This window comes from Eucyclogobius newberryi, unplaced genomic scaffold (assembly GCF_026437365.1).
Source record: "Eucyclogobius newberryi isolate DKJ021-1_F unplaced genomic scaffold, fEucNew1.0.hap1 SCAF_10, whole genome shotgun sequence".
In the NCBI taxonomy this organism is placed as follows: Eukaryota; Metazoa; Chordata; class Actinopteri; order Gobiiformes; family Gobiidae; genus Eucyclogobius; species Eucyclogobius newberryi.
In genome coordinates this window covers 22,377,954-22,389,276 of record NW_027315724.1, presented here as the reverse complement: position 1 = coordinate 22,389,276, position 11,323 = coordinate 22,377,954, and the positions used below count along the sequence as shown (strand labels likewise).

The following is an 11,323-nucleotide window of genomic DNA, read 5'->3' as shown; positions in this document are numbered from 1 at the left end:
TTGCATGTCTGTAACCAAGACAAGTTCCAGTCAGGGATAATTAAAAGATTCCGATAATTGATTCAGGAGTAGGTTCACCCCTGGCGATAGTTACAGTAATCCATGGCAAGCAGGGGGTCTTTGACAGACTTCTACTGTCTTGACATTATTGATTTTACACTGTCCTAAAATTCCTTTGATTCAGGCTTGAGGTCTTCACAATACTGTCCTGATCTGGCTGGTTCAAATACTCAATCTCGCAGTCTATATATATTTTAAACGTACATAAGACAACAAAGGTTTGATTTTAAAGTTTATTTTGGTCATATTGAGAACAAAGTTTCTCAGCATACACACCTTAGAATAATGTTGGACAAACAAATCCCACTTGTCTGTTGCACATTACAGTGATGCCACACTACTGTTACAGCGTTGAACACATTGTCGAAAATTATGTATGAAAACAACATGATGTATTGCTGTGACTTTTACTGTTATTTCTTCTCCAAGTTGACCCAATTTTAGTCAACAGAAGCCCTAGGAGCCCGCTTGAGGGGCCGCACACACCCAAATGATTCTACCCGGAGGCTGCAAAGTCCACTCACAGGCCATTCGTTCTGCCCCTGAAACACGAGCGCTGTTCCTCCAGTAAACAACGTTACTTTAGTGGCAGAAGTTTGGGACTTGGACAGACACTGTTGATGAGATCGAGTTGTTTATGGGTGTCTTTGATTTTATACACAAGGAACACTAATATTCATGTGGCACTTCAGCAGCTTGTCATTTTTAGATATCTTTTGTTTTCTGTTGAACATATATTTCATGAAAAGTCAAGTAGAGGAGCAGTGTTGCATGCATCACATTTCCTTTGCAGGCATATAATCACAGTTAAGGATGTGTTAAGAAAACTATGTACAGCAAATATAATAATATAATAATAGTAATAATACAATTTATAAAATTGCAACAGTGTGGCTATTGACATACCCACATAATACAGCCATTGTCCCATTTGAACACACATTCTCATCAATAATAGACCTCAACATTAAGAGCTTCAGTAGTAATTCTGCAATGAACACTCACTATATATCTATTAGATTGGCAATACATTTTAATTAGAAAAAACATAGACACACGCACAATAAATAGCCTTTTGAAATTTGTATGTGTGCGTTATACACAGATGGCTCATTCGGCGACAGAAGAACAATGATACACTTTTTTCTTTATTCTCAATGAAAATAGGATTGTTACAGACATTTCTTGTTTTACATTCGGTGACTTGGAGAATACGAGTCCACAAACGATCCACACAGACCCCAGCTTCTGTACTGTACTGCACTTCCATTAGTATCAGTCCCACTGGTACACTGGTCCACAGAGTATTCCTGGTGTGCTGTGTTTCCTTGGTAAAGATGAGGTATTTGGCAGAATACATGCTTCAGTTCTGTCCTCAGTCTGATCTGATCGTGACTAAGCAGTTCAACAGTGCAAGATTTTGATGAATGCCTTTCTGAACTCCACATTGAAAGTGGTGTAAATGATGGGGTTGACGGCACTGTTCACATAGCCCAGCCAGGTGAAGGCGTTGTACATCTCAGCCGGGACCTTGCATGTGGTGCAGTGAGTGTTCAAGATATGTGTGATGAAGAATGGCAGCCAGCAGATGATGAACACACCTATGGAGATAAAACACGGCAGCATCAGTGAAAAGCAAAAGACTGTACAGTAAAATACAAATGGCTAAACTACATTTGAATGCCTTCCTCCTGTGGCGTGCCTTTTTTACATGCACAAAACCACAAAATTACAAATATACAAATATATGTCAGATGCCACACGGGACTTTAAATGATTGAAAGTGTAAGCACTGTCACATTGGTTGCGTTTGACCTTTACAATAGATTTGAGATGTTACTGGTCTCTGTGTGATCATTTGAGTTGAGTGGACACACACAGTGAATACGCTCCTATATCACACTGCATTCTTACCAAGAACAATGGCTAACATCTGAGTTGCCTTCTTCTCCTTCTGCTGCGATATCTTCCTCTTGCTCAGAGTCTTGATAGAGGTCTGCGTTTTGCCGTTGGGTAAGGCCTGGGTCTGAAAGGCTTTGGCCACCACGGGCGTGGGATCAGCCAGAGGCTCTTTGGGCCGTGCCCCGTTCTTCTCAGTCCGCCCATCTTCTGGGGGCGTTGGCGGGCAGGAGGTGGGGCTAGTGTTGGCTTTGTTAGGCATTAGCATCTGGTGGCTAGTAGCTGGAGTGTCTCCCAGAGTACCCTGTAGCTGCTGCTTGAGTTTTTGACTGTCCCCGCTGTTGTTGAGCTCATCCAGCTCCAGATCCTCGCCCTCGTTGCCATCTTTGATAAATATCTAAGTCAGAACACAACAGCAACAAACAACAAAAGTAAAATCAATGTTGGGCAGCATGATTTCCCTGTCTATGTTTACTGTCAAGAAGATTGCTATAGTGAACAGTTTGAATTTCCATCCATCCATTTTCTACCGCTTGTTCCCTTTCGGGGTTGAGGGTGACTGACCGGATCCTATCCCAGTGACTTTGGGCCTTAGGCGGGGTACCCTGGACAGTGGCTAACTCGGAACAACATAGAGACATAGACATTACAGACAACCATTCATTAGGGCCAATTTAGAGTCACCAATTTTGCCTGACACGTGCATGCGAAGTGAACCCACAGTAACACGGGGAGGACAGGCTCCACCCAGAGAGATCATGTGATGTTGGTCTGGGAATTGAACCCATGATCTCCTTCTTGGGAGGCAAGAGCGCTAACCGCCTTTGCCACCGTGCACTTGAATCTCACTCACCTACAATTTGAATTTGTCCTCTTGAAATGAATACCGTTACTCACATAAAAAAATAGATGTTGAGATAAAAGTTTAAAAAAAGCTGAACGCACCACTTTCTTCTTGTTGACAGGAAAACTCCCATTAGATTTAACAATCATGGTGCAGAGCCTCACATCCTCTGGATGAGTGCACTTATCCTGAAACAAAAACAGCTGTGTCAGGTCAGGAGATGCTGCCGTGTCAAAACAGAGCTGACAAGGGCCATCTAAGCACAGGTTTCACTGCCCCGGTCATAGGCTTCTGTTCACCGACAACATGTCTCTATTTGTAACGTTTTGACTGCACATTGAAATTGTATTATTTACCACAAGAACAGTTGATTAACAGTTCCTCAAACCAAGGGCCATTCAAGAAATTAGTTAATCTACATATTCACTGCAGCTCAGTGAAACACTCTGGATCAAATGCATAACTTGGTTTCCTCTTCTAAGGCCATTGGGTTTCACTATGACAGTAAAATCAATCCTCAGGAAAGTAAAGGGTCATTTAGGGCCATTATAATTACTTTTGCGAGATGGCTTTTGACACTCAGGCATGTTCAAAACAGATAAATCAAGATTAAAACATTATGCACAAGTTGTATTTCATTTCATGAAATGAACGTTTCCGTGGATCAAAGTGTAACAGGACGAGGCCTTTCGATCCCTGGCTGTGGATGTTATACTTTGTGTGTGTGTATCTTGAAAAGAAAATCAATGTTTTTCATGTCTGGCTTTACCACTCTACAGTGAGTTGTTCCATAGCCGTCTATAAAACCATTGCAAATAATTGGCTTGAGAAAATATTGATTGAAGTTTCATAAAAAAAAGAGCATATTAACCTAAAGGGCATTCTGGTGCTGTTGCCTTGGAAATAGAGACCAAAGGAAGCTTTTCTTTAACATTTTTGTAAATCAATTTCATCATATGTCAGTGAATATTGTATATATATTGTATTATATTGACATATAATTATATGTCAATATAATACAATATAGATATATAGACTTATTCATGTGTTGTATAGAACCAAACAGCATAGGTATGTTTCATAACAAACAGGACAGCTTTTATGACAGAAACATGAGTCTTTTCTAATTACTTGGACTGATTGAACCCTTTGGTCATTTCATCCCTACAACGTGCGATGCCGCAGATCACTGACGGCTGCAGAACACTAAAGCAACATAAGCCGATGCAAAAGTAACATGACTAAAATCTTGATTATAAATTTCAAAGTACTTTGGACTGAACCAAACCAATGGACCAGAACCAATTAATTTAATTCATGCAGCGTAGTTACTTCATGGTTTTAAGAGGTGATGCTTTTTCTGTTATGTATGTTCTTCTATGTATTCAAATCCTACAAAATAAATGTGTGGTTCAATTAAAAATATATTTTCTGTAGAATGAAAGAAGTTGTTACTGTGGTTCCAAACCGTTTCAGTCCAGTCTTTTTTTCAGCTACATGTACTTAAAGTGTGTACTTGAGTGTACTGTCTCTGGAAGTAGCCATGAAGTCAGCTTACCTTGAGTGTGGTGACCATATCAGGCTCAGTGGGCTGACACACTCTGTGCTTTGGTTTGTTGGTGACGCGTTTCCTGCGCTTCCGTAAAACCACATAAATTTGCACATAAACCAGTAGTGTGATGATAAAGGGGACATAAAAGGACACAATGGAGGAGTAGACCACGAAGGCCGGGTTGGCGATCACACAAAGGGACTCATCACGTGTGGCTGGGGAGAAGAAACAGAGACTGAAGGCTACATGAAAATGAGTAGTTTTGATCATACAAAAAATACATTTCAACACTTTATTGCTAGTGTAAAATAAAATACATGCATAAAATAAGGTGTTAGAAATAAAAAAAATACTGTACTTCCAGCTTACACACAAACAAATTCCAAAATGCAATCATCAGAGCATCACGCCACCCAAATATTCACTTTATTTCTGTAAAGTTGAACACTACACAGCCGTATTTCATCATTTTGTCTGATAAAGTGCTGTGCCTATCTAGGGGGCGAATCAACACATGCACTAGTTTCTTATGAGCCATATTAGCCTTGATCTACAGTACATCACTGGGAAATTAACTCTCTCAACCTTAAAAAAGAGCCCAGCAAGCACAGCAAGAGACTAGAGACAGTTTTTTTTCATGTTTACAGTTGAGCTGGAGAACTTTTGATTTAAGTAACAAAATCAAATCAGGAAATTCAGATAAATGCATTCATTTTCGGTAGAGCTCAGCACAGAAATAAACACATCAAATAACTTCACCACTCCATAGTCGCAACTAAACTTTGTGGGAGATGATGTCAAATCTTTTATCGTTTGACTTTGTTCTTACCTGTGTTATTCAGGCCAAACAACAGGGGACACGATATGGCAAAAGACAGCACCCACACGACGGAGATCATGACCGTCACCCTCCTCCTCGAGCTGTACCGAGTGTTGTACAGCATCGGCATGGCAACCGCTGTGTACCTGCAACGGCAACGAGGTACAATGTTAGAGAATGTCCATGTACCATTGCCTGGGAACACCTCTATGGTCAGATCTGGAGTCAGCCCGATCCTAGTTTTACATCTGTCTTTATAGTTTGTACTTTCCTTCACAAAAAGGCAGATCCCCCATTTGCCTGCCCTTTGACCTCTTATAATGCTGACCAACAGTTCAGGTCTCAGCAAAACAGTCAAACAATAAAACAGTTCCTTTTATACTGTTTCCTTTTACTGTTTCCTTGACCTCTTTCCTATTTTAACACGAGTTCTGTCCCCGGCACATTCTTCACATACTTAATGCACTTGAACGAGGTCTATAGAAGTGAAGTGCGACCATTTTATTGCAGCGATATTGAGGAAGTACGACTCATTTACTTTTGGCCAACTTGGTTATTAAAGGGCTGAATGCGCAGTACAGATGAATAGGAATTTCAAGTGGCGGTTTAGAATGTAATTGTAGTTTGAAAACAGACACACTCACTTCGCTCTATAATGTATGTAGCAGTACGTACACATGCACATACTGAATACTTTTAAAGGACTAGGTTTATTGCTTTTTGTATTTATGACGTTGAATACATGGAGCTTTGTAGCTTTTCTTTGTACTCTAAATCATATTCCTGTGATCGATGCACATGTAAGATAAAACTATTCACATGTGATCACCTCCTGTACTGATTGTCACTTCAAAAACAAACAAACAAACAAACAAATAAACAAACAAATAAACAAACCAGTATTTACTTGTTTGTTTATAAGACATATGTGGTTTTTCTCACCGAAAACAAAAGTATGAAGAAAATATTATGAATTTCAATGATGGAAAAACACAATTTGTTTGTTACTTTGGGCTCACACAGTCGTATGGCCGACATCACCAGAGTCATAATGCTGTCAGATTTGTTTTTCACAGCCATGTCCAAAAAGAAATGCGCTGCATATGCTATGGTATAAAGAAAATACATATTTATGTTGTTTTATATACAACAAAGACTTCAAATAAATTAAATAAATTCAATCACTTCAGATGAAAATTGTGCACTTGTGTGTCCACAATGATGATTTGTTGTCCCTGGCATTGAAATGAGAAAGCAGCCAAGCAGGAAATCAAATTAAATTAAACATGACAAGTTGATAAGAGAGAAAATATGAGCGAAAATGTGTTTATTGCTTTGTAAGAGTAGCACATGACATTTGATGCAGCTGGTTTGCAGAATGTAATCCTATTCAAAGATTTGCAGTTCTATGAAAGCATGCATTCTCACCAGAGTGTTTTGATAATTAGACATTTAATGTATTTAAGTGTTTTATGTTTCTAGAAATAATTTAAGGAACCCAAGTCAAAGGATTTTTAGTAGATTTATATATTAATGTTATGAACATATATTGTGCTTGACAAGCTTGACAAGCTTGTCAAAGCAATACAAAGTAATCAATTATTCAGTAACTCCCCTCACCATGTGGTGTTAAGTTAGTTTTTACACCAAAGGCTTCTCCTTACCTTCAGTATCAAATGTGGGAATTGAACCACAAACCCACCAGTTATGGGACAACCACTCTTACCACTTACATCACTGTTGCTTTTGCAAGGGTCAGTGTCCATTAGTCTTAGAAGCTATGCATTCCTTAAGCACAGTTCTATACTGTACTTGGCCTCAGACATTGTGCACAGGTGTTTTTGCACGCTGATGCCTGTAATGGTGCTCATTTGTCATAATGAGAAGTGTATATTGGTGACCTTGGAACATCTGCTTTCTCATAATTATGGTTGGTGTAGAGCCACAGCTGACGTCATGTTGCACATGGGGGAAAAGCCATGTCTGCACAGCACTTGGTGTGCAAATAGACGTGAGCTTGGTTATTATGTACCTAAAGGAAGCTCTTTTCATTCTGTACTTCACAAAGATTCCCATTGAGAATGCGAGCAGGAAGCCTGATAGGCAGGCAGGCTTTAACGAGCTGGGCTCTACTCACCGATCAATGCTGATGGCACAGAGATTGAGGATGCTGGCCGTACACATCATGACATCCAGAGTGACAAAGATGTCACAGTGGATCTTACTGAAGCGCCACTCTCCCACCACCTAAAACAAAAACAAATAGTAGTTTACAGCCAGAGTCTACAGAACAAAGCTACAGACCACTTGCCTGGAGTGAAGGAGCCCTTTCCAAAAATGATATGTTTTCTCTTAGCATCAAAAGGCCTTGGTGACAGTCAAGCCTCCTTGTATATTCTTTCACATTATTCCGCATAAGAAACAAGGAGCACAAGTGGAAGACAGAAGAATAAAAAGCAAAAGTCAGCCATGAGCGCGGCTGTATGGAAATGAGCTGTCATAAAAAAGACGTACAGAACAATTGCATTTTATGTGGTGTTTGAGAAAGAGATTGAATGGGCTTGGCTTGTCTCTGATTCCAAACAGATGAGATGTGACTTTACAGAGAAATGCATCTGAGATCTTTCCTCGATGACTGATGACTGATGGCATGTTTTTATGTGTTGATTGCTCAATCACTACTTTGTGTCTCATTTTCCCATCTTTATGAATTAAACATTCAATTATGGCAAAAACTATAGGCAACGTGGTGAGATAATTATCATGTAACATGCATCCTGGATGACAGCCCCAGGTGGCTTGCAGAGTAGAGATGTGATCAAAACCCATTTATATTCATTCTGCCTCTTATTACTTGGTCAAATCCCAGGATAGATTGTGCCACATCAGAGTAGCAGGCAAAGGCTAGTGTGACAGATGCTACTTTATCTTAAAGGGCTAAAGGACATTTCCACACCAGTGCTATCTCCATAGTAAGTTTTGTGGGCTCATCAACGCATTTCCTATATTCTGATTGTGTCCCAGGGCCGTGTGTATAATTAGAAGCGATGGTTGAATGATGCGGGGGATTGATGAGAACTCTTCAGTGTCCTAACCGCCTCTTCTCACCAGATCTCAAGCATTTATTTGCTCATTAACTATTTCATTTACTCATAATTGCTACTACACACACATGATAATTCATTGCACAGTGGTGTCTATGGCAAACATTTGCCATCATTAGCTCTTCAACACATTATTGATTATACTATTGTGGGTGATATGCCACAAGAATTACCGGTATGTAACAATTTTTCAGAGCCTGGATCACAATTTGGATTTGATCATGATTAATTTACAGCTGGTATATTGAATTTCCACTTTGTAGTTTGCTGTGGTTACAGAAGTAGACAGTTTTTTTCAAGTTCATGTTTTATAATAGGACTAAATTATGGTGGCTCCACATTTTTAATCTGGCTGACAGGTGGGTTAGGTATCGCTAACTCATTTTGCGATCAAATGACTGCATTGTGATTGTATTCAGTGTCCAGCTCTTCAGACACATCAGTGTGGACAGAGCCATCAGCAGCTTCACTCTGTCATGTTCATACTTTATTACGCTCTGACCTGTGTTTTTACCTGCGGCTCCTGATCTGTCCAGATTTGCACTGGTTTGGTTTCCTCACAGAGCTGTCATCACAGAAGTTTGTTTTCTTGTTGTTACCTCCACATTAGCGCCACTTTTAGCACAGCTCGAGAGTCCACAAAACCATCTCCTTTGTTTTGTTTTTCCCACATGTTTCTCAAAGCCACGCGGGCCTCTCCTTGCTCAAGTAGGATGTCTAAAGCTGTGTGCAAGTTGGCACTAGGCACTGAAGAGATGCTCCAGCAGCACTGGGAGACTTTTAGTTCTGGTGATAAAAACGCTGTATTTCAAAGATAAATGAATACATATAAATTAGAACCGGATTAAAACGTCTTGAGGGCGGATACAGCTCGGAGGCCCTATGTTTGAAACCCCTGCTCTAATGTATTTAATGTATAATATATCATAATTCTGACAAGATTTCATTCATAATGAATTGGGAAGGGTATGAGGTTAGAATTGAAAATCAAAGTCTGCAGTCAGCGTAACAGTGTGTGGTTAAAAAGCACAGCAAAATGTAAAGTGAAAAAGACCATTTTATCAAATAAAAAGTGGCTGCAGTTGTTTTAAAAGTTTAAAGAACACTTCAGGCTTGTATGGACTGTTATTTCCCTTGCATTTAACTCTACAGCAAAAAATAATTAGCATCTGACTGTGGATTGAATGTTGTATCAGTAAACTTTGTATAATTTAATCAACAGATGGGCAATCCGATATCTGCCGAGACCGAATAGTTTTAATTAAAGAGTACTGTAATGTTAACGCTATGTTCTTGTGCACTTGTCATATCACAAAATACTAATTATATCATGTTCACCCTTTTGCATTAATGGGTATAGTCGCTGTGCTGTGTAGCTCTGGTTCACAACAAACATTAACATTTTATCTCTCAGTGGAGGCATGCATAATGTGCCCACCACCCTGTGCTCTTTAAATCACTGACCTTTATGTGAGGAACTTCCGTGTCTGCGTTTCGGAGCGCCCCAAACTGTCGATTTTATACTTTTTAAGAAAACACTTACTATTAAGTACAGCCTATAACTGTGTCTTATTAAGTTTTTATTTCTCATGTGACAGTTTACTTCCCTGATCAACACTGTGAAAACACCTGCTTTGGAGATCAGACAGTTGCAGCTTAAAGGTCCCATAACATGCAAAATTGACTTTTCAGAGCTTTTAACCTTCTTACATTGCTATTTGTGCTTCATATATGTACCCAGAGTGTTTTTTTGATTGATTCCCGCAGTGTTTAGCTATATGTGACTGACCGCGGCCAATCCAGTTACATGTCTACCCGGAGACATTTTGAGTTATTCACAGATTCTGAAAGTGTCTCACTCATGTAGATCCAGGGCCGGCCCAGCCTATAAGCGAACTAAGCAGTCGCGTAGGGCCCCGAGGGTTTAAAAGGGCCCCCAATCTGGCAACCTGACTTATGGAAAGTGAAAGCGCAGCGTGCGCCACTAGCACAGTGGTGCACTGGTTCCGCTAGCGCGGCAGCGCACACAACGGAAACATTATGCACAAATCGCATTTATTTGTAATGACAATCTGGCAACCAAGAAACCTGACATGCGCTGATTGGTCAACTTACACGAGAGCAAAACGTAAACAAAACACATCACAGCGTGGGCATCATGTCGAAAAGATTATATTCCTCCGGAGCGGAAAAAAGGAAGAAAAAACGAGTTGACGAAGAAAAGAAGCTGCTCCATCAACAACACTCTCAAGGTAATTAACTCAATTTACAAATATACTTTTAGTGCTGCTGTTTGATAGTCTGTCACTGTCTGTCAGGTTAGTGCTCCGATAGGCGATAGCGCCGCCGTGTCTGAGGCTGGCAGCGAGACGAGCTGTGGGCAGGGCCCCGCTCATACCTGTGTTAGCGAGCACCGCGCCACTAATACGTTTGAATGAAGGTTATTAAGCATAAACTTCATACCAGCGTGATAGTCCTCATGTACAATAAGCGCAATGGGTCTTTTTGCGATGGCGCCTGGGCAGTTCTAGATCTTCCTGTTCCGTTCTCTCTGTGGGAATTAGCCGAGTCTTGCTCAAATTAAGTAAAATAAAAAGCAGTGACAGAGAGCGATTTCCAGATAGAGAAGGTTCAGACTTTTACGTCCCATGTAAATATGTCACAATCAGAAGAAACCTCAGTGTTTATACAAGTGTTTTTTTCTTAAAGACTAACATACATTCACTTGAATATAACACAGACAAACTTGATTAAGATACATCAAATGCTAACACAAATGTTCTTTTTATAAACAGGCTATTTCAGTTTGTGGTGTTATTTAAACACGATTTACATTTATTTTATTAGCTTGGAGACAAAGCCACTTACTTTTATAAACAGATGTCCCCAGGTGAAGTATTTACATGGTAAATGTCTAATTATCCATCTGTGACTCTGCTTTGTGCTAATTGTTAATATATTTACTGAAATATAAAACACACAAACCTGATAGAAGTACGTTGAATGTTGTTGTAAATAGGTTAGTTCAGTTTTTGCTGGTACTT

General features: G+C 39.8%; 1 protein-coding gene across 1 annotated transcript in view; it reads right to left on the bottom strand.

Moving 5' to 3' along the window:
• Positions 1 to 279: 279 nt before the first annotated feature.
• Positions 280 to 11,323, bottom strand: part of drd2a (dopamine receptor D2a) — a 49,393-nt gene continuing 38,349 nt past the window's right edge. The window contains exons 3-8 of the mRNA XM_072463147.1: positions 7,313 to 7,422; positions 5,185 to 5,321; positions 4,362 to 4,570; positions 2,905 to 2,991; positions 1,975 to 2,356; positions 280 to 1,661 (exon numbers count right to left, since the gene is read on the bottom strand). Coding sequence (XP_072319248.1) covers positions 1,465 to 1,661; positions 1,975 to 2,356; positions 2,905 to 2,991; positions 4,362 to 4,570; positions 5,185 to 5,321; positions 7,313 to 7,422 — 1,122 coding nt within the window. The 3' untranslated portion in view covers positions 280 to 1,464. The remainder of the gene's footprint in view (positions 1,662 to 1,974; positions 2,357 to 2,904; positions 2,992 to 4,361; positions 4,571 to 5,184; positions 5,322 to 7,312; positions 7,423 to 11,323) is intronic.